Source organism: Stegodyphus dumicola, chromosome 7 (genome assembly GCF_044657685.1).
Source record: "Stegodyphus dumicola isolate Sdum_Otavi_A_Nest chromosome 7, ASM4465768v1".
Taxonomy (NCBI): domain Eukaryota; kingdom Metazoa; phylum Arthropoda; class Arachnida; order Araneae; family Eresidae; genus Stegodyphus; species Stegodyphus dumicola.
Window position 1 is genome coordinate 71,173,253 of NC_140774.1, and position 24,920 is coordinate 71,198,172.

General features: G+C 31.9%; 1 protein-coding gene across 1 annotated transcript in view; it reads right to left on the bottom strand.

The window, feature by feature from the left end:
- Positions 1–11,934: 11,934 nt before the first annotated feature.
- Positions 11,935–24,920, bottom strand: part of CIAPIN1 (cytokine induced apoptosis inhibitor 1) — an 86,625-nt gene continuing 73,639 nt past the window's right edge. The window contains exon 8 of the mRNA XM_035362525.2: positions 11,935–16,067. Within this exon, the coding sequence (XP_035218416.1) occupies positions 15,954–16,067 (114 nt within the window). The 3' untranslated portion in view covers positions 11,935–15,953. The remainder of the gene's footprint in view (positions 16,068–24,920) is intronic.

Consider the following 24,920-nt stretch of genomic DNA (forward strand, 5'->3'; position numbering starts at 1 on the left):
GAAATAGAGCAGAAAACTATGAAGTAATAGATAATTTATTATTTTATACGAAAACAAGAAACGAAAATCTCGAGTACAAACCAGTCATCCCAGCCTCGCTTCGATTAAGCATTTTGAAAGAATTACACGACGCGAAAACAACGGGTCATTTAGGGGTCAGAAAGACTTTAAAAAGGGTACGCGAGGCGGTATATTTCCCGCAATTATACAAAATAGTAACTGTGTATGTCAGGTCCTGCAATCAATGCCAGTTAATAAATGATATTAATTACAGCCCGGCCGGGTACTTAAATAGCATTCGCGCTACATTTCCGAATGAAATTTTAGGCATAGATCTGTTTGGTCCCTTCCCCCAGAGCGAGTTAAATAAAAATCGTTTTCTTTTAGTAATAGTAGATCATTTTTCAAAATGGACAGAAATTGTTCCACTTAAACGCGCGTCAGCCAAAACAGTGGCAGGTGCATTCTTACACAGATACATTTTAAAATACGGTGCACCGATAAAAGTCATTAGCGATAACGGAAAACAATTCATTAGTCAAATATTTGAAAACATATGCACTGGACTTGGCATACGCCATATCAAAATGGTTCCGTATAGACCACAGGCAAACATAGCAGAAAGAGTTAATAAAAACATCGTAAAAATAATTCGCAGTTACGTTAGCACACATCACAAGCGCTGGGATGGCTACATAAATGAGTTAGCTTATGCTTTAAGCAAATCACGATACTACGGGAAAAACTCCAGCAGAATTATTTTTAGGCCGAAAGTTAATTACGCCTTTAGATAAATTATTCTTTGTGCAACAAAGAGAGCAAGAGTTTCAACAGACAGATGTGCAAAAACTTATTGATCAGGCGCTTAAAAGCTCCGATACGGCAAGAAATAAGCAAAAAATATATTACGATAGAAAACGCCGTGAAGCAGATTTTAATGTTGGGGATAAAGTATTGAAGCGGAAATTTTCTTTATCAAGTGCCCCAGACAATTTTACTGCAAAGTTAGCTCCAAAATTTGACGGCCCCCTATGTAATTCAGGAAATCAAAGGAGTCGTATTGTACCTTAAGAACGAGAGAGGGGAAATCTGTAAAGCAAATTCCGACCAGGTTAAAAAAATACTATAATCAAAATGATTTTGAAATCCTTAAAAGTTTCTTGCAGGACTCAAGCGTAAAAGAAGTAGAAGGTCCCAAAATAACGTCACCCGTTCCACCACCCAAGAAGCAGACAAATGAAGAGAGACCTAGCCCTTCTACAACCCAGGCGACGGTACCGAAAAGAAAAAACGAAAACTTTCAGACTCCAGCATTTAAGAAAAACAAGAATGCAAAGCCACCGCGTAAAGAAACCTTGGTAAAGAGGAAAACACCACCTACAACGTATCGCAGTAGAAATTATACATCAAGGAGAACGCTCTCAGGGCCAGAGAGTCAGGTGCAAACAAGGCCGTCGTTCCCAAAAAGAAAAAAACAGCAGGAGGAACGAAGAGACCAGCAACAACAGAAGAAATTCAAGAAGGACTCTAGACCGGAGGACGTCAAGACCAGCCGTCCAAGGGAGAAACGAAAAAGACAGCAACCCGACGACTACGACGCCAAGACGCCAGCATGCAGAGCACGAAAACGAAAAATTAATGTGGACGACACTCGGAGGTCATTAAGGAGAAGATTGACGTCCATGATACCTATAACGTGGGAACAGTTCTGCCAGAAAAGAATGACGGAGTTCCAATCATCGAAAACTCAAAGATAAGTTAAAATCTTCTATAAAATTTTTTCTTTTGTTCCGAAATGTTATGTGTAAGTACGAAGTTCTATGTTTTGAGGAAAGTTAATATGTCTCTGTTGAGACTTAGTTTTGTTTTACTTTATTTAGCTAAGGCAAAGTATTATTTTCTTTAAGTATAAAATCTAAGAACAAGCAGTTTCTGTTGGTCGAAAGACTAATTCTGTTATGTTAAAGCCAAAATTTGGCCGAAGATAAAAATAACTTCTTATTCCTGTATTAATAAAAATTTTAGTTTCAGTGCCGCCAGCTTGGCGAAGAATGAGTAAAGTAAAAATTTATTTTCTCTTATTCATTTTATGGTAAATTGTAAAAATCATATGTCTTAGAATTTTGTAAATATACGTAAATACTTGAATGTTATGTAAAAGTAGAATTTAGTCTAGAAGCATAAAATTTTAGATACTAAAAGTAAATGCTCAAAAGCAATAACTTCAAAATTTAAGTATTAAACTGTAGATAAAATCATGCTTTAGAGCGAAAGCCTGCATGTCTAAAGATGAATGAGGGGGAAGTTAGAATGAATGTGTTTTGTAGGGTTCTCCACCTACACTTGAATTTTAAGAATGTTAAAGTAGCTCATCGAGTTGTAGAATGTCAAGTAGGTGTGTCTATTTGGTCGTTGAATTCTAACAAATCATGGTGGTTAGGGGAAGTGTTGTAATACTAAAACACGAATATTCTCGTTTGACACCACACATGGTGGAGAGCCAGGGTAAAGCTAAGTTAATGTTTGAATAATTGAATGAATGTGAAGTAAGCAGTAACTAAGGAAAATAAATCGTTTAAAAACAAAAATGTATTCAGTGTCAAGAAAGTGTAAATTATAATGTATTTAGAAAGATACTGATACTTATTCCTTCCAGATGCTGGAAGGAAAAGAACAAGATTGATTGCTGAAGTCCATGAAAAGTTGCTGTAAAAAGAGAGATTTAAATAAGTATCTACAGAAATTTAGTACACCTTTTGTGAGATAAGATTTTTTTATGTAAACGAGGCTCTTAAAAGTTAGTTTAGAATTGTAGAAACTTTACAACAGGTCGTTTGTAGGACCTGCTTCCAAGTTTTCCAAATTCTGGCAGCGGCAAATGTATGATTTATATTTATTTTAACTAACATTTATTTTAAGTTTAAACTATCTTTCCTGTCAAGCCTTACTTTCCCCTGGAACTGCCAATGCCAGAGTATGTAAATTTTTGTAGAAAGCGCAAGGATTCAAATTATCAGCGGAAATATTCTGAGTTAAATAGAAAGGAAACGAGTTCGAGGTGTGCTGTTCTTACTTCACCAGCGCAGAGGTAGTTAGCCAGAAATTGAAGAACCACGCGTTTCGGCCTGTGAGCTTGTCTCGGCCAATTGTTAATCGTTCAACGTGATATTCAAAGTTTGCTGAATTAGCAGCGGTATTGTAAAACGCGGTGAGGTTAGTTACGTTTAGAGAGTATCGTAGTCTCTTGTTATTATTTCTTTTCAGGTTCTTATTCTTTATTTTAACCGCCGGGTCGGCGTAGTTTGTGAGCGTCAAGAGCACGCATTTGTAATTTCTAAAGTTGAATAAAAAGGGACTTAAACCCTTCGCAGGACTATGTCTAATTTCCAGTTTCAGCTGTCACCACTTGGTTGCATGCAGGTTGGAGGCGCGCAACTCTACAAGTTTATGATGCTGAATACGCATAATTTGCTATCAGCGATTCAATTCACCTATAGGTGGCGCTTTCACACATTAATGTGGTGGATACAAACCGGTATTTTGATTTGTGATCTGACTTCGTACATTCAAAAGTGGAGTTGCTTAGCTTTTCCGAAATGTTTGATTTTGTTCAAGGAGGCGTAAATTCTCGCTGTGTTACTAAAGCAGAGAGAATTTTAAAAAGCGGATTATTTGGTAATGCACGGAATTTTACTTGAAAAATCCAATTTACAAATTTTGGCTTCCTATTTAAGGATAAGTTGTATAGCGTCTTGATCGCATGAAATCGAATGACATTTCATCGTTAAAAAGGAAAATTTCTTGTTCATGTAAAGGAGGAACTGCTGGCTGTTGTAGGAAATTGTGTCACTGTTTTTTTATATTGCGACAGGTAGCTCATTTTAACGTTCACTGATTGTAAACAAATGATTTCATATGTGTTTAACTTGGGTTTTCCAGAAAATCTGTGCAGTCAAAACTGTCTTTTTTTTCCCATAAAAATGATATTGAATCATTATATTGTTATTGAACATTGTTATAATTGTTATTGAACATTGTTATAATTGATATTGAACATTGTTATAATGAATAACATGTAGTTAACTTTTGATTACATGATATTACAAGCATTTTCTTTAGATTTGTCCTACAAGTGGTTAAAACGACTGAACACATAATTCCCACAACAGTAAAAAATAAAAGTTTAATTACTTTTCGATCACAACACGCTTCACAAACTACGTAGTATTGTCAAACGTAAATACCGATTTTTAATTTTTCCACTTTTTAGCCACTAGATGGCGCATCAGAGCGCTGGAATCGCGGATTCTGTTTACGTTTAAAACTGATTTCTCAGTGCTCTGATCTGATAAGTGTATACATTTATTTACTCAATAATTATTTACAAGAATTATTCATTCTACTATTTTATGATGAATTACATATATATAGGACTATGCTTTTACTTGCAAAGTTGTTGGACTTTGTTTTACTCATCTAATATTTTATCATCTCATTTTACTATTCTGTTTATATAAAATAACGGCGTTTCACTGCAAAATTTAAAAGTTATTATTCTGTTTACTGTTAAAAATCACATTTTAGTGCTTTCATTTAGTGCGCCTAAAAAATTCACCAAATTTTGAAGGCCAAAATAGTTTGGCGCCAACTTACCCCGAATTTTAGCCCGATCAGGGCTTGCGAATAATCAATTTAAAAAATTTAAAGCGAAAGAAAAAATTTCCACTGCAGCTTGTATTGTATTTAATGAAAAGCAAAGAGCTGAAAAAAATGGCAAGCATTGCTTATTTTGTAACAAGTCATTTCATAATACTTCAGAATGCTTTAAGGCTGCCGAGATGTCACTGGAGGCTAAAAGGGAAACATTGAAGAAAAGAGGGGGTTGTTTCGTCTATTTGAAACCAGGACACAATTCTAAGATCTGCAAAGGTTATTTAAAGTGTATTATATGCAAGAAACAAAAAACACCATAGCATTATGTGTCCAATTTATTAATAAGAGCAGATTATCTTGGCGCGTTATTCACTGGAAGAATTGAGCCCATTGATAATAATTTGGTAGCTATTAAAACAAAACTTGGATGGACGCTTCAAGGTAAAAAGGTAAAGAAAGAATTTGGCGGAACTATAGACCCTAGATGTCATCGATATAAGATGTCCTGCAGAAGTAAAGTCAAGGCAGGTAACCGATGAAGAAACGGTAGATTTTTTTCCCGTAAAACTATTAAAAGAAACGAAGGCAAAAGATATGAAGTATGTTTGCCATGGAAAAGTGAACGTCCAGAATTAGAAACGAATAAAGAATTAGCAACTAAACGGTTGATGTCAACTACCAAAAACCTCATTAGATCTGGACATTTAAGAGAATATGATGATGTGTTTAATGAGTGTGTTCAAGATGGAATTATTGAAACTATAGATAAAGACGAGAAAAAGGGGTCACTATTTATCACATCATCCTGTGATAAAAACTGGTGTAACAATAAAAAAAAATTCGTCCGGTTTTTTGATGCGTCGATGAAAGATTCCAAAGGAAATTCCTTGAATAATTGTTTAGAAAAAGGGCCAAATTTATTAGAGTTGGTACCCAAATTGATAATGCAGTTTCAGAAAAACGCAAATGGCGTAACATCAGATATCAAAAAAGTATTTTTACAAATAAGTTTGAATCCAGAGGATAGGGAATATTTTAAATTTCTGCGGTGGAAAGACTTATCAAGACAAGAAGAAATAATCACGCTCCAACATTGTAGAGTGGTATTTGGTGCTTCTCCTGGTCCATTTTTACTAGAGGTAACTATAGCTTACCATCTAGAGAACGCTCCGGATGAAAGGAAGAAACAGCTTATCGTCTCAAAGAGTCTTTTTATGTGGACAACTGTATTACAGAAGTTTTTACTACGGCTTTAAGAAGATTCTTTGCTCGAAGAGGTAGAGTAAATATAATTCACACTGACAATGGTACAAACTTCATTGGTTCACGCAATGCTCTAAAAAATGTAGATTGGGAGAAGATCATGACGTTTTCCACTATCAAGAAAATCAAATGGAATTTTAGCTCTCCAAAAGCCGCCTGGTGGGGAGGATGGTGTGAGCGCATGGTTAGAATGTTGAAAGAGATGCTAAGAAGAATTTGGGGCAGGAAAAGTCTCGACTATGAAGAGTTGGAAACTATTTTTTGTGACTGCGAAGCTACAAAAAACTCTAGGCCACTTACATATATTGAAGACAATTCTGAAGATCTGAAGCCATTAACTCCCGCTTGTTTCTTACAAAGTAGTCCTAGCAGTGAAACAACTGATTTAGACGAAATCGACCGTAAAAGCCTAAATATAAGATTTCGTTTTGTACAAAAATTAAGGCAGGATTTAAGAATGAGATTTCGGAATGAGTATTTAGCAATGTTGATTCGTAAAGGTCAGAGCCGGGAATAATCTTTAAGAGTTGAAGAGGTCGCTTCTAGAAACTGATAGTCTTTTCTGGAGCAGATGGGCACTCAAGAGTTGCCAGAGTGAGGACAGCTGATGGAGAGAAGTTGAGACCATTCCAGAGACTTTATCCGTTAGAAATCAACAGTTAGGAAAAGTTACCATTCATTGCCCAAGATGCTCGAAGGGATAAAAGTGCCTCTACGAATATGCATCTACGCCCTGCAGCTAATGATTCAGATTCCATTGAAAATGATAATTCATCACCAAAGTCCCATATTTTGTGACTAGAGCTATCGACGTATTAAAATTCCCAAGAGACTTGATTTATAACTTTTGTTGCAATTTATGGGTATTCTACAAATTGCAAGGTGGGAGGTTGTTTGAGTAATACCAGTTACAACTCAACACTGTTTAAGTTTTATGTTTTGGAAAAAAAAAAAAAAAAAAAAAAAAAAAAAAAAAAAGAAAAAAAAAAAAGCTCTATCGTTGTTTATAAGAATAACTGCTTCTAAATTTTGTAAATATCCGCAATTAAAGTATTTTTTCATATTAAATCCATAGCTATTTTCAAATCCTTTAAAACTAACTTTTGTTTAGTCGGATGACAAGTTTTGAAGTGTGGTGGAAGGCAAACCGATGAAGGTACTGAAGTTGGATGTGTTACGTGTGACCAGAATGTCGAGAAACGGAAGAGAACTGCAAATTTGAAAATATAACGCTGATTTTTGTTGTTTGACTTCTAAATTAATCCTTGAGTTTGTTAATCAAAAATTCGTTAAAGTTTTACAAAATATGAAATCGATAATAAAACAAATTCCAAATTTCAAATTTGTTCTTCCACATGCCCATATTGGTAGGAAGATTACGTCATTCAAAATTCGATGGCTCTGTGTACATGGACCTTCTGTGTACCGTTGTTTTATCACAATGCGAGGAATATACATACATTCATGCAGATTTTTCATTATTTAATTTCTTCAAATATAATGCAGGACTCTAACATTTGGTGGCAACAGTTTGAAAAGTGAAACGGACATTTATAGTGATTCAACGCAAAATCGCAAAACGAAAACAATAGTCCTTCAGGGAGAAAGCCCCTTTGGACTAAAAAAAGAGCAGCTTTTCCCCCTTTTTTGGGGGGGGGGATTTGGTTATCAACTAAGAAATTGTTGGAGTGATTTTCTGAAAATCAGGGGTAATTTTTTCAGTTAGCTGTTTGGTTTTTCACTAGAGTAGTTCCCCTTCTTTCACTTTCACTTTCTTTTTTTTTTCGTTCAAAGAAGTTTTGTAAGCACTACGTTTTGGTACTTTTGAGTTGTAGACGTTTATTTACATTTATTTTACAGTTAATATTTTCGAATTGTAGATATAGTATTAGTTTACTTTTTCTGATTTTTAATTATTTTGCAAAACGGAGAGGGCTGACTATTTCTAAATCACTGAAAGTGCTACATGAACTGCCCTCAGATAGTGAATCTGATACGCATCCCGGTACATGTGCAAAATATGCAGTGTTGGGTTGTGCTTTTTTAAAGGTGGTGTCACTTTCTTCGAAAAGTACCACCATGAAGAAAAAAAAAAAAAAGACGAAAGTGTAAATATGAAATGTAAATATTTTATACTCAAGTTACATTTTTTCATTTATACGCATGTAATCATCATATAACCAAGAACAGCTTTTTTGGGGGTACAGAGTAGCAGGCCTCCCCGTGGTACAACCTGTTTAATGCTAAATTTGCTTCACTCAGTGAGCCTGCTTCGGACACACAGACGGAATTAAAACAGTAAGTGTTATCTTTACAAGGGCTGATTAGACTGCCTACCTTGTTTTTGTCGAAATTCCAACTTTAAAAGGTAGTATGCTGGAAAAGGTTAAACGAGATTAAGCTTTACTCCACAATAGACAGTTTCGCTTCCTTCGCCTTTCCTAAGGTAACCTGGAATTTAGTTTACGTCAGTCTGCAGAATCTGCATTTAGAACACACAGAAAAGTGGAAGTAAAAACAAAAGATAAAGTAACGTAAAAGTGTTTATTTGTATGCATGGAATGTGGATCCTAACATCCTAAACATGAACGATTTTAAGGGTTAGTAAATTTTTCGTTTAAACTTGTACACATTCTGAAAACAAGTGTGAAAAATACAAAAACGTTTTAATCAAAGATATCCGCAGAATTCGTTATACCAGATTTTCATACCTTTTCAGGTTTGCCACAGTAGTTTAATATTATATAAAAGAACTGTCTGTGTTAAAAAAACAAGAGGGGGGGAGGCGATCAGCTTTTTATTTACATGTTAAGGGTTTAGTTTTAGTGTATGAACAAAAAAAAAAAAAAAAAAAAAAAAAAAAACTATTTTTATGTAGGTTTTGGTATTTATCAACATTTCCTACACTTTTCTGGATTAAATTATAACTAAATTTAAATAAATGTATATATATTTTTCAAGTTTTGGAAAGAGGGCCAATGATCATCTAGCAATGGTGAAAGGAGTGCATGGGGAAAAAAGGTTGAGAACACTGTTATAGACCAACCAGCTTGTTACCCACAGAGGGCAAGCTGTTCAAGAAAGTGATCTTTGGATATGTTAAGAGATTTGCTAAGATTAACAATATACATGCCCCTCATTAATTTAGCTTCAGTTCCGTACATTCAACTATTCATCAAATCTTCAAAGTAGTTGTCCAGTTTCACTAGTAATCATCTGCAATGGATTTAAAGATAAAATGCCACAGCAACTTGCTTCCCAGATTTTGAAAAGGTTTTTGACAAGATTTGGCAGGCCTCATTCAAAAAAAAAAAAAAAAAAAAAAGAATTGCAGGCTATGGCTTTCTGTACCTTAACATCTTACACCTGAGAAGCCTGCACCTATCAAGTCAGAATTGCCATTTGCTTCTGCAACACTAAAAGCATTCAGTCAGGGATATTTCGGACTTATGCTATTCCTCATCTTCATCAATGATGTTCTCGTAACAAATTGCAAAGGTGTCATTTTTGTTGATGACAATGGCAATTTCCATAAGGTTCATTGATGCTAAAAGACCTTCAGAAATCTGCAAGATGCCTCACAGTATGAAAGAATGGTGTAATAAGTAGAGATTTGTCAACGTAGACAAGTGCTTTTTTATGTTATTTAGGAAACACAAAGTGCGAAGACCACACCAGCCTCAGGATGTGCGTAATGAGCAAAAATAACGCAAATTTTCAGATAATACTTGTGTGTAATATTTGACAAAAAAATTTTAAGATCACATTAACTATGTGCTGAACAAGGAGAGTGTGGCCCTGATAAGCCAAAACCTATAGGAAGGAATATGGCACTAGCACTGAATTCCAAACTTCTAATTAATAAGGTTATAATTGGACCCATTGTTATGTTTGCTGCTCCTGCTTAGACTATTTATTGCAAAGTCTACCTACAAAAAAGATTCCAGTCTTTCAAAAATAAGAGGTTCCAGATCACATCAAATGCGCCATAGTTTGTGAGACCAAGTATCTTGCAAAGAGACCTGAAAGTAGAAGCTATTCCTGTCTATTGCACACAAGATCTATGACAATATCATTAGAATTTACAGAGATTCCGGACTCAGGAAATACGATGAGTTTGTCAATCAACCAATTAAACACACAAAGACCATTTTCCATGGTACCTCACATCTTCAGCGCATGGAAGATGCATGACGCACAGTAAAACAATAAGTGCACAGTTCCTGCACCACGGTCCAGGGTTATAATTTCGAAGTTTGATGATGATCTTATCTGCTTTCGTTCTTATTTCCTGGTTTTTGGTGTACTAAGCATAATAAATATATTTTCTAACCTTCCTTTCTTGTGATTTGTATCATCAATACCATACCATGAAAGCGTTTCCGACCATACAATGCTGTATGATTTTCCATCGTCTAGGTGTATTCTCCTGAAAGTCTGCAATCGATTTGCTGAATATATTTATTCACAGCAAAATTTGATGCTATATTATTGCAGTCACGTGGTAAATATGCATAACTCTCATGTCAGCTTTCAGTGTCACTTCTCCCATGCTATCCAAATCTGTAACTTTCATAAAAGATTATATTTATCATATGCTGCCTTAACCAGTTTTGATATTGTTGATTTACAAGCCAAATAACATTGGATACACATTTTCCAGGCCTGACGAAATTATAAGCACCAGTGTTGTTATTCAGAGTAATATAGCCTGTTTAATAAAATCACTCAGCAACTGCCACATAACTTAGCTATACTAAACCAAAGAACTAAACTACACAAAAATCATAAATCTCAAAAGAATGTTCAGTTCATAAAAAGAACATTTAGTTTTTAGAAATCCTTTGGCTTTACTATGCAGAAAAAGTATCAGATGTCAATCAATACTGCATATATGCATTTCACAAGCAAAAGAACTGGTAAAAGCAAGTTTTAAAGTAACCCTCGTCCTGCCCTTTACAGCAGCAGCTTTCCTAGAAGAGTTATTTAAATGCAAAATAAGTACTTTTCAAGGATGCCACTTCTGCCAAAACAATAAACACTTCTGGAAAGGACTTTTTAAGGATTTTAAGTAGTGCATGAACCATGCATTTGATTTTTTCTATGTATTAATTAAGTTTTGACTTTTGGTGTAATACTTTTTCTACTGTTTAATTAGTTCAGTTGAATGAACTTCTTTAGTTGGAGCTTATTTGCTTACTATGTACTTACAATTCATAATTTTTAGGTATTATTCTTAGATCAAATAATTTAAAATTAATAATCATTTAAAAATTAAATATGCAGCTGCAAGTAAATGCTTAGCATATTAGACTAACGGTTTACACACAATATTAATATGAAATCACAAAGCAACTGTATTCTCCTGCTACTTAAATCTTTCTAATCATTTAAGATGACCAGAAAAGGCAGCTTTACTTTTTTACATATCGATTCCTGTACTTTTAATTAAAAAAATAAAGCACATAATTTTACAACAACAATTTTCGTAGTTGTAGATAATTGGGCTTCTTAAATATAGAATGTATTTTTTATAAGATTCTCTTATGAAAAAAATCCAATTAATAAAATAGCCTTTCTTCTTTACAAAGTTGAATGCTAAAATTCAATATTTCAGTGCACAAAGTCTGCAGTTTGATGACTTGAAAAGATATGAATAATTATTTATTTCATGAGGCTAGCTACAAACTTAATATAATAATATATATATAAATCTGCCAGATATAAATTATACAACTGACTTATTCCTTTTCTTACAAAATAAATTCATTCAATGACTATGAAAATAAGTATTACTTAAACTGAAATACGATTTATTGTACCTGAAGACCGATCTAAAAAATTCTGAAATCCAGAAAAAGCATATTTAAAAGTATGTAATGCAATTCAGTATGCAAAAATTATGATATTATGCAAGTATTAAAAAATAAAATATATATGCAGAATTTAATTTGAATTTTTTTAAATGCAGAATATAAACATGGTTACCGTGAGTGATAAGTATGTGCAACAAATGAAAACAGTTAAAAATCATAATGCTTTATTTAAAAACTCAATTTTAGTTTACATTTGCAGTTTAATCCTTTTAAAAACTATGCACTGTATCAAGCAGATGATTTCATTAGAAACTAATACATAAAATCCTAGTCAAATGTGCAAAAGCAGGCACTTAAAATACATGAGCAAACATAAAACAAAGGGGTTCTAACCAATGATATAGCACCAAGAGTGTAACAACAAACAGAATGCATTCCCATGCACATACTTAATTACTGCACATTATATACATATACGTTATGTACACAACATTATTTATTGAGATACTTACACACTCTGTAAGTATCTCAATTCAAATCAGAAAGTATTATCTAACATGTCTTTTATTTACATTAATCTGCTAATGAAACATCTATATCTACTAAATTTGTTTTTTCTAAACTGCATAAGAAATACAGAATTACACAACATGGGAATGCAATTACACTACTATGATCCATTCAAAAATATTTCAAACATAAATAGAATAATTTAATTATGACAAAAACATGTTAATATACTTCTGATCACAGAAACTCTCAAAACTGCTTAGCCATTTAACTGCAACTAACATTCAAATATACACCACGTTTCATTATTTCAAATTGTAGATCAATACAAAACAGCTCTTTCCTAAAAGCTGGGTTAACAAAGGTGTTAAAAATACTAATTAAATTTTAATTAATAAAATGATAAAAAAGTACTTATGCAAGTGTCGGTAACATTGATTTTTATTCAAACTGTAATAATTTCTCTCATCATATCAATTAAAAAAATACAGTCATTCTTCAGAGAGGAAAAATAATATAATCATTTTTTGTTTTTAAAACATACAGAAATGCAATACTGTTAACATGAGTTACTACAAATTTGCTAAAAAGCATCTGAATAATGCTGAAAATACATGTAACACGAGAGTGACTGTTATGATCAATTTAACAATACATTCAAATGATTTAAAAAAAAAAAAATGTTTCCAAAATTGTATCTAAATGAAATATATGTTTGCTCAAACCTATTATGCTACACAATTTTATTCAAAAAATTGAATACAACAGTCTTCAGACCATTTACTATTTATGAAAAATCATTGTATTTCCCTTTAATCCAGCAGAGATCTGCATAATTAAGCAAGGTAAATCCTAATTGGTGATTCTAAATAAAAGGCAAGAAACCCTAGAGCAAATTACCTCACAAAGAACAAGGTGGAAATATTAAATTAAACAAATATTTATACCTCTAATTATTACTTTATAAGCATGCTAATAGCTGTGCAAACCTAATACTAATTTTAATGTCTAAAGTTTCCAAGTTTTCCATAGCTGTAATACATAACACAAAAAATCCTGAAAAGCATTATTATAATTCACATTTAAAAAAAAAAGTGATATCTTACCCCTTAGAGCCTGTGAATAATTATTAGATAACATCACACTGATAATCAAACACATAAAATATTAATTAAAATGTATGACATAATATATTCATACTTCCAAGCAATTTCTACACAGAACTAAATTTAGAAATATAAATATATGCTACATACTTTCACATATCTTTTTTTCATTTAAAAATATGCAAATATGGCTAATTTTTTTATAAAAAATACTGTATAACATAAAAAATTCTTAAATATACATTCATTCATTTTTGGTGCAGCTTAACTATTTTCTGCAGTTTTTTAATGAAAATCTAGAATAGAAAACTTGGCAACTAGAATACTGCATTCAAAATACATATTTATTTTTTATTGACATTAATAACTCAGATACACAAACAAATTTATTTTTTAAAAATATTTTTACATTTTGGAAACCAAGCAACAATTTCTGCCAGAAATTCTGATCAGATTCGAAATATGAATTTTAATAGGCTTAGCTTGAAAAAATTGCTAATAATTTAAAATGTTTTGGCTACTCCTCTCTCTCTATTTAACAATAAACTTATAAACAAATAGTTACTTCTAAAGCCAAACAGTAGCATTTGCCAAGTGGTTACTTCCACATTTCCTTCTTATAATTTCTTCAACTTTATATCATCAGCTAGGCAAAGCTTTTAATAATTTGTTAATAATCAATTTAAGTGTTAATCACAAAAATATCCTTTGGTCTCCAAGAAAAATCTTTTAATATTTCCTTGTATTTTTCATCTTTGTAATTAATCAATTAAAATTATTTTGATTCTAGACAGTTAAAATAAAAATTAGGTTACTTAAAATATACATAATAACAAAATATACAAAAATATACATACTTTTTATATAAAGCAATCGTATTTTTTTTCTGTCACGAGAAACAAAACAATTCTCATATGTATTAATGTATATTTTTACTATAGTAAGCTTTCTATCACTTATTTAATCAGAAATGTAGTTGCATTTCCTGTTATATCACATACAGATTAGATTTTTCAATAATAATACTTTACACAGAGAGTGAGTCAAAACTTCTAGAAAAGATATTTAAACTATATATACAGAATACAGTTATATGAGGTTCACATAGTTATATGTACAAAGTTCCAGCTTTCATATAAACATATTTTTTAGCTAATAAAAATTATTACAATCAACTTTTATGTGAAATACCAACAAAATTTTATGTACACATACATTTCTTTGTGCAGAATATGTACATTTAAAAATATATTTTGAATAAATTAACTCATCAAAACACTTTCAACATATAAAAAGTACTTGCTTAGAATTTCATGATTAAATATAAAAAGAAGTTATTAGCCAAAGTTTTCAACATAGCAATATGTATAACATAGAAATATTTTACTAAGGTACAATATCTTTGCATACACACCAACGTTATTTAAAATCAGCAGTTATTTATATCTTCCTCCTAGAACTAATTTTAACTACAACTTTCATTCACTTACAAAATAAAGTAAGCTATATTATTTATTGATAAGTAATACCATAATGTAACTAATTTGTAAATAACTTGTCCATAAGTATTACTGCTGCTATTCATGCAGACGCCACCCCCCCAAAAAAAAGCAAACACTTAATTAGCTTCAATGAAAAATAGCTTTTCAACATTTTTTACATAAAATCACTGCTTACCTTATAAAAAAGATTATTTATACAAATCATTAAATAAAACATTCTCATTAGAAAGTTTTTTTAAATTCCCAAAATAATTTTATTACAATATCTGAACCTAAAAAGAAAAATCCTTTTACTTTAAAAATTTATTATAGACGGACCTTTTAATATACAGTAAAAATCACAAATTGAAGATAACTTTCTTTAACAATTTGTCAACTAATGATTGTATATATTTTCATACACAGTTGTCCATTTAAATGAAATAAAGCAACGTAATTAAATACTCCATTTACAAGGCCTTTTACTCTTTTTTAAAAGATTCTGAAAACAATAAGTACATAATAATTTGGACTGCGATAAATACTAAATATCTTTAACTTTTAAAGTTTTCTTTATATTATTCATACTGAAACCTAATATTAAGCCAAATTTATATTACTTGAATATAAAACATTTTCAGGCTTACAAATTATGTACATAGAAATGATAGCATTAGAACACTCAGTTCATCAGGTTTACATTACAGATGTAAAACATTTTCAGGCTTAAAAATTTACTTAGAAATGATAGCATTAGAACACTCAGTTCATCAGGTTTACATTATTAGATGTTTAAAATCAAAGACAAATAAAATATTAACCCCTGAGATTTCAAAAAAGGGGGTAGGGAGGGAAAAGGAGAGAGAGAGATCAGATTTTTAACATCTTATTTAAATAAATGTCATGACAAAAACACATAACTTAAAAATGCGTACCTTTTAGCAAAAATACAAATTTGCATTTCATTAATTCTCCACTGTAAAACCTTCAGGAAAATTGATATGTTCAAACATTACAAATTTTGTGAAGCACACTTCACAAGGATCTCAGTACTAGCTGATATATCTCTCAAAGTTTGATGCTCATAAAAATACTCTTAACTCAAAATCAAAATATGATAAAACTTAAACATCTGCTTTTAGTTGGTTATCACTTAAAACGATCTTCTCTCCAGGTTTAAAAGCTGGCATGCCTAAATAAGGACAACTTGCACAGCGAAATGCATCACCAAGATAACACTGAAAAAAATAACAGACATGATATTAATTATTGTGCATATTAATATAGACAATTTGAGTAGCAAGATTGTACATAAATACTTTGGTCTGCTTGTTATACAGGATGCATAGGGAAGTTAGTTTAACCTGAAAATTTTTGAATGGATGGATCATCACTTTGCTACTAGCTTCAACTACTGCAAGTTTGTACTACAGTCAAAAGTCGTTAATTCGGGCACCCATAATCCAGAATAATCTATAATCTGGACCTCAAAGCTAAAAACTTTCTGCGCATGCGCCGCTTTGGCACATGCACACAGGCGTTTTACGCGTGCGCGTAAGACCTTGACTACTGCACATATGCGTGTGCGCAAGTGCAGAATACGTTTTCGCCTGCACGTTTAATGTATAACGGACGGTGTAAGCTAAAATTATCTAATTAACTATTTCAGTTAATGTTAATGATTGCGTTGTTCCTTAATCTTTGAATTGGATCCCGCTTATTATTTTTTGCAGATTGTAAGAGCAATTTTATAAAAGTAAACTTGAACTTTCGATTATGTCAAATAGAATTTCCGATGCTGGAACTTCCAAAGGATCTACAAAACGAAAGTATGTTTCGATGTCCAACAAACAAAAAGTGGAATTGCTACAAAAAATGGATAAAGACATGAAGAATGTGACAGAGAGGTTAGTGAAAACGAAAAAATTTCGATTGACAAGTTAGTCGGTATTCTCGGCACAGCAATTAACGGGACTTTGTAACTGAACAAGAAATTATGTCTGTTTATAGAATTAAAGAGAAAGTATTATCACATAAAATGAAGCAACTTAAACAACTTACATTGAAAGAAATGTTTAATAAAGTAAACAAATAAATATTAAGCTTTTTTTTTTTGTAAATTTTGATACCCTTTAGATCATAATTGTTCTTTATTTCATAAATTTCATATTTTTAATTTTAGAATTTCTGCATGCCATCTTACGAGATTTAAACTGATGATCTATAATCCGGAATCGCCGAAGTCCCGACGAATCCAGATTAACGACTTTTGACTGTAGTTGATTTAGTTTATAGCATTAAGGCCAATCATGGTAATATTTGAATTATGGTGCAATTGCACCTTACACACAATGCTGTTACTTTGGCAAAGTCAAGAGTTCAAAGCTAAGTTCATAAACTCAGAAAGTTCTTATCAGCAAGCGAATTAATCACTGTGGTCTTAAGGTCTTGAAATTCAGTCTCTAATTCATATATATATTATTTATGCTGTCTTTTAGATATACAGAATGATGAAACTTGAGATTTCTTGGTCATGTGATGTGAATCGGGTAATGAGAAAATTTTCAATTTCATAATTTGCGTAAATGGAGAAATAATCCTGAAACTTCATCTGTAGGATTGAAGTCCCATGGAGATTTGGCTAAAGGTGAACATTCACACTCAAACTTTAGTAGTAAAGTATTTACAAATACACTAAAACATTGAATAATAATGAGGATTAAATAAATGAAATAATAGTTTATAAGTTAAGTCCTTAACCCGCTTTACCAGGTAAATCAAAGTTCATTTCCTGCTTTATCAGGAGAAGTAAAAGTACAATGAAAATTTTTATTTACATTTGTACAGATTTACTACCACTACCACGAGTCATGGTGAATTGTTCTAGGTCTTTTAACAGTGTTCTCAACTGTTGGATCATAGTTCACAATTTCTTGAATGGCTCAATAAGGAGAATTTTGCATTTTTTAAAAGAAATTATGTGCTGTGATTAGGATTTTATCTTTAATTCTTCATGGATGTGAGAATTTCAACCGAGAGTTCTTGCAAACAGTAAGAGCTACAGCTATGCAAGTGAAGTATCAGTGTAGTTAAGGACCTAATGTAAACAACAGTAGTAACTCTTGTGGTGAAATTGGGAAGATAGGCACTGCAAATCGAAAATGAAAAAATCTAGAGCAAAATTGGCCATTAGAAAGTTTTAGAGCATTAATTAATTAATACAGAACGACATTTGGTTCACATTGTCACCTGTATACTCAAAGATGCCCACAATTGATGAGCGACGATTCTACTCTGCATATGCACATTATGGAAATGAAGCAGTGCGAAACTGCAGATTGTGATGCTGTACTGTACTGTAACGTCTGTAAAACCTTAATTTCCAATTCATTTAAAATAATTCTAGCTTAAAATGTGTTGGCTCTCGTTTCATACAAACAGCATAATCTTAAACCTCATTATAATCTCGATGGCAGACAATAACATTAACTTGCTATCACCATGTGACAGTCTGAGTTTTCTTTTTTTTTATTTGGGGGGTGCGTGTGATGCTCTCAAACTGCACTGACATAAGTACATATTTTATGCAGTAAAAAGGTGCACACTTCTTAATACCTATGGCTATTCCTTTTAAACGTTTACACAAAATGGAGTGTATTGATTGCGGACATCTTTGGGTATACAGGCAACAATTTATCTTATCCGTGTGAACCAAATGTCATTTTATACTAATTAATTGATGCTCTAAAACTTTCTAATTGGAAAGCATGCTCTATCTCTTTTCGTTTTCGATTCACAATACTCATTTTCCAAATTTCACCACTAGGGGTGCTGCTGTAATTTGTATTAGTTCGGGCATAGTCACTTTATTATACCGTTACCTCACCTCTCTCCATTTGCAAGAATTTTCAAGTTAAAGGGACTTTCCTATGCACCCTGTATAAGCATCAACGAACTGCCTTATAAAATCTGAAAATGTGTAAAGAAGACTGAAAAAGAGTATCAGTTTTATAAATTTATAATTCCAAATTTATTAAACACATCCTAAAATACACAAGCATTAAAATGCAATGAAATAACATACACTTAGATTAATGAGGGATAACGGAAATAAAAAAATAAATAATAAAATCCTCGTTTGGACTGTTAAAAGGATGAATAAATTCATCTCGCCCTTTCCTTTTTGATCTAACTGCTAGATACTCGCTTCAACATTCACCAGGAAGGACTACACCTACAGAGATAAAGAAGGTCAGTACATTGTGAGGCTGCCTTGATTAGAAAAACAGAAGATTTTGAAGGAAAACAGATTGGTTGGAGAGCGCAGGTGTGCGTCAACTGTGGAGAAACTTAATAAGGAAGGCAGATATGCAGATTAAGATGCTGTTTTCCAAGACTGGTTAGCAGAGAATATTATTGAAGGGGTACCCCCTGAGGAAGAAATAAAAACTCCATGCCATTATTTACTCCATCGAGGTGTTTTCAAGAAAAACTCCAGCACAAGTGTTCGACCTGTTTTCGATCCTTCTTGTAGATCCAATCCTTCTCCATCACTCGATGTTCTAGAGAAAGGATTAACCCTCTTAGAGAAAATTCTTTCAATACTATTGAGGTTTTGGGAAAAGTTGACTGGCATCATTTTGGACATAAGAAAGGCCTTCTTACAGATTTTTATTACTGAAGAAGATCAAAACTATTTAAGATTTTTTTGGTGGAGATATTTTGTGAAAAAATTGAAAATTTATCATCATAAAAGGGTAGCTTTGGACTCGCATGCAGTCCACTCTTCTTTAGCTGCAGTCATTAATTTTCATTTGGAGGAATGCCAGGATTATTTTCCAGAAACTGTGCAAAAGTTAAAAAACGCCCCTTTTATGTGGATAACTGTGTAATATCTCTACCTGATGAAAAGGAACTATTGCAATTCGCACACAAGGCTAAACAAATTCAAGCTTCAGCATGTTTTGACTTAAGTGGATGAGAATATACTGCTTTAACAGGAGATAAAATGGAAAAGGGTTCTCCCATTCTTGGATTATTGTGGGATAAAAATACAGATGCCCTTTTTTGTAACTTAGAAAATGTTTCTTTTCAGAAAGAACCTGTAGCAAGAAGAAATATTCTTTCAGCTGTCCACAGTATTTGCTGTGGACGGAAGACCTTCATTTATTATCAAGAACTAAAATTCCAAGATATGTTGAGTGTGACGGTTTTCAAGAAAGATTAAGGCTTCATACTTTTGCAGATGCTAGTAAATTGGCTTATAGCAACGTTGTATTTCTTCATAAATAAAACAGTGATGAAGGTCAAAGTTCATTTAATTCAAGCTAAGAGCTGAGCTGTTCCCTTGATGAAAATAACCATTCTTATATTAGAATTATTAGCATGTATAGGAGCCTGCATTAGAAGAGAAATTAATTTAACAGAAGTCCCAAACACATGTTGGTCAGATTCTTCAACTGCTTTGTTTTGGATTAAGAATGAAGATAATTGGGATACTTTCGTTAAAAATAGAGTTAAAGAAATTTGAAGTATCACTTTAGTGGATACATGGAAACATATTCCTGGCAGTCACAATCCAGCAGACGTCTAATCCAGAGGTTGTTACCCCAAAGCTCTCTTTACACTGAAATGGTGGTAGGGACCAGCCATCTCATCACCAAGAACACTGTTCAGGGACTGCTATAGCTATTTGTATTAAATTCATTAAATTTTGAAAGCACACAGCTGTCTATAAACAGATTATGCTGTATATCTAATTATCTAACCTTCTAGCATGCGTGCTTGGCAATTTTTTACATGAGCACGCGCGCGTCGTATTTTTTACAACATCCGTTATTTTACTGTTTTGGGCACCAAAAACGACAGAAATGAGTGAATATTGATAATAAATTTGTTAAGAAATAAAATACTAATCTTATTATAGAAAAATACAAATGATATCACATTCAAATATAAATAAATTATTTTTAAGTTCTTATGCTAGTGAGATGGAAATGCAATGATGCATTTCATTATAGAAAATTTTAAATTTATTATTTAATAATTATACAGTACAGAAATCCGCAAAGCTTTGGACCAGAGGTTGTGCCGATTTTAAGACAGAAAAGATAAATCATAATATTCAGAATAAAAGTGCAAAATAAATAAGGCGTATTAGATACATTTAATTAAATTATTATATACATTATTGCAATAATTTAATATATGGATTAAATTATTATTACATATATAAATTCGTTATATTATTCATTGTGTTATATATGTAAACAAAATATATGTAAGTCTCTAATAAATCAGACTGGATCAAATGTAAAGTAATAAACAGAGGAGCGTTATTCCACACAACGTTTATTGATGAACACCAAAGACGAACTGATACATATACATAATTATGACATCACAGTTTCTTTTTACAAACAAACACTACCGCTATCTATTAGCAATCTAAGGATACATAATCCTAAACTTAACAATATGTACACAGCATCGAGGTTTGCCGATTTTGCCTCATGCAAAGATTTCCGGTTTTGGATTCTGGTGTTAGAATCACTGTTGCTGTAAAATTTCAAGAGCTTTTCTTTATTTTTCCGTATATCATACACAATCATGTTGCAATTCTGTATGATTCTGCTATAAACCGAAGAGTAGCACATGCCTCCATTTTTTGCAGAATTTGCACTTTCTGCATTACCACCAATGCAATCAATGTTGTAAGCAGTAAAATCATGAGCACGTTTCTTATCTGTCATTGCATTAAAAAGCGCTGAAATTTAAAATATTCTTAATCTATCCACAAAATATCTGGATTAAAAAAAAAAAAAAAAAAAAAAAAACCCACTAAACAACCTTGTGAAATAACAAAGCTCAGGAAATACAACAACGTGAATCGTGAACTTGAAAGAGTTGAGTGAATTGTCTGCTTTTTTACCTCAATGCAGATTAGAAGGAAAAAAAAAACTTTTATCATGATGCCAATAATTTGCTTTTTCTGTTATGACTCATTATTACTTACCTATAAACTGAATGTTTATATTTTGAGAAGCAATGCAGATTTCAGGTCAGCGGATTTTTGGTATTTGACTGTATTTTAAAATTGAAGCTAATTTTAATATTCACCAAAAATAAGTATAGACAATAAAAAAAGAAAACACCTTGGCAGGAAAAAAAAGTAAGTTTAGCATTACTTTCTTCTGCAAGGAAATTACTTCTTACTAGTTACAAAAACGCACTTTAAATTAACTTTAATGTTTTTATTTATTTCTAAAAATTAGAATCAAAAGAAAATAAAGAATGGAAATAGCTCTTGTTCTCCCATCCAAAGGTTTCCTTGTCTTTCTTTTCTTCATCAGATAATTCTTGGAAGAATCCAAGCAAAATCAGCTGGTTGCACATATTTTTTTGTCATGAAAACCAATATAAAATTTACAGAGCCAAATGTATTCAGATTAAAATAATACATGGCAATTAATAACACAAAATAAAAAAATATTTGAAGGGAAAAAAATTTTCCGAATTTTATGTGCATTAAAAACTGAATTTGTCGTAAATTTTGCGCATACGTACGTGTTGGAAGGGTAAAAGTTTAAATGCTTTATAATGTTTGCTAGTTTATATCGATTTCCTTCTCTTTAAGCATCTTTTCTAACAAATAGAGATTTGTCTCAATATGCAAACCAATGCTCTCGCTAGTTTCTGCGTGCTTATCTCCTAACTTGTCAACATCCCCACAAGGTACCTATGAGGGTTTACTTGATCTGGTAAAAGTTAAATAGTCCCAAATCCCCGACTGAATCATAAACTGAAAGGCTGAAATTATAAACAATTGGGTAAGTTACATAATAATATTTTTGAGGAGTAATTTTCTTTATGCATTCAGTTACTTTCTTCAACACGGTTCCTTTTCATTTTAGAATTTTTGGATCTAATTATTTCTGTTATTCTAAAAAACACTAAATGCATTTAGAATGTATAGAAAAAGTGGCTAATTCTATTTCTTTAGTAATATGAACATTCAGAAGAAATATAAAATATATATGGTAAAGCACGGTTACAAAGCTGGTGTGGCAGAATTTTTAGAATTTAGTGACACACCGAACAGCAAAATCTAGAAATAGCAAAACGTTTAGAATTTAGGATCCACAGAGATTGCATCAAGTGGGAAAATGCCTAGTGCCAGATCTGTGTATGCTGCATTAAGGCATATTAGATGAATCTTTTAAATTGTAAGTTTTCAATTTCCTTATTAATAAAAAAATCCCTTTCTATAATGCCTGCCCAGTGATAAGATTAGAAGCATTTTTGATGCTTGTGTCTAGTGAAAGGTAGAGAAAATAAAGGGAAAATAAACATGTTAAGAAAAATATTCTAGTATCAGGAGTAAAACATTTAAATATTACGTTTTCATTGTTCTTCCAGACGTTCTTCAAAAGGTAAGAAATTCATCGCAAACTTTCTGTAAAATACATCCATTACGTGTCGATATCATGGAGACATTTTTCCTTTTGTCACATATTTCTCGAATCTTCTAGAATCGTAGGTCTATAAATCTTGACTTCATACCCTTCTAAATTTTCCAAGCTGCAATGTCTAAAATACTAAAGAAAAATTATCCCTACCAATTCTGTAACAGCAAAAAGTCAGAAATATTTTGAAAAAAAAATCTGATGTGCACACCACATGACTTCCTTGTATTGGAATATTAAATTATACGCATTTTTTCTTGCAATTCATTTAAACTTATTGGATTGAATTAAATCTACTTCGCCGACAGCGCATAAACCACAATAGAATAAATGCATTCTTTAAAATTCACTCTAGTATTTGTTTACCATAGCGACACTCTGGCGCTAGATTCACTTAACAGTATTAATAATTATATAACAGTTAACTTATATAATAATTATATAACAGAAACTAAGTTAACTGTTATATAATCCAATAATTATACAACTAACAGTTAACTTATATATTTCGTTCATATTATATAACTCATAATGCACAAAATTTATATCATTCAAAGAAAAGAATTATCTAATCGTTGCCACATGTTCTATTCAAATACTATAATAAAGCTAGAATGATGTATAAAAGAAATTAAGCAAACAAAACAAAAAAAAGAAACAGTTTTTCACAGACGATTCAGTATTTCTCATTTAATTAATTCAGTTCTCACTTCGCGAGAAGGCAAAAATACATAAGAACTCAAAATATCTATATTAAAAATTACGAAGTAAATCTCAAACACTTATTTCCTCGAAAAAATTCCAGAAAGAATTAAGCATGATTTAATTGGCAATAATAAATGAATGTGTTATCTTTGTTGTTGCGAAGCTAGGTTTCTCTAGATTGGAAACAAATCCACTAGTCTCCTGTTTCAAATGTAAACATCAATGGCCGCCATTAAAAAAGGCTTAGCGGCTATTAAACAACTTTAAAATTGCTGATAATTCTAAAAATATTGCACACAGATTTACTAAAGGCATAAAATCCTTAACCGGAAGATAAAAACAACATAATTCAATCATTTTTAAAGCAAAAAATTTACAATTTATCAACATATAAGAGTAAAGAAACTGAGATTACTGAGCCGGGTAACACAGTGAATATATATATATAAATATATTTATATACGTTTGTTGCGGCCGATTGCAACCAAAATACGAGGTGCACATCTACATGTTATAGCAGTCCTATATACAAAATTTCAACAGTCTGAGGCTACTCGTTTTTGAGTTATGCGAGATAGGTACGTACGTACATACGTTCGTACAGACGCCACAAAAAATTCTCTTCAGAATTAATTTTAATGCAGTTTTAGAGTTTTTTTTTTTTTTTTGAAGGAAAAGAGTATTTTATTCGGTCCTTACATACAGATATCACGCAAAAACATCGTTAAATTGCATTCGATAATGGTCAAAATGGATATTTTCGTTGAAATATGCTGCCTGAAACTTTTCGTGATTACAATACTTCCTTTTTACTTCGTACAAGGAAGTAAAAAGAACGAGGGAAAAAGTGTAAAATTAATTTTACAGAGAAAAGTGATGCATATTCTGAGAATTTTGAATATTCCAAGACAATTGCACGAG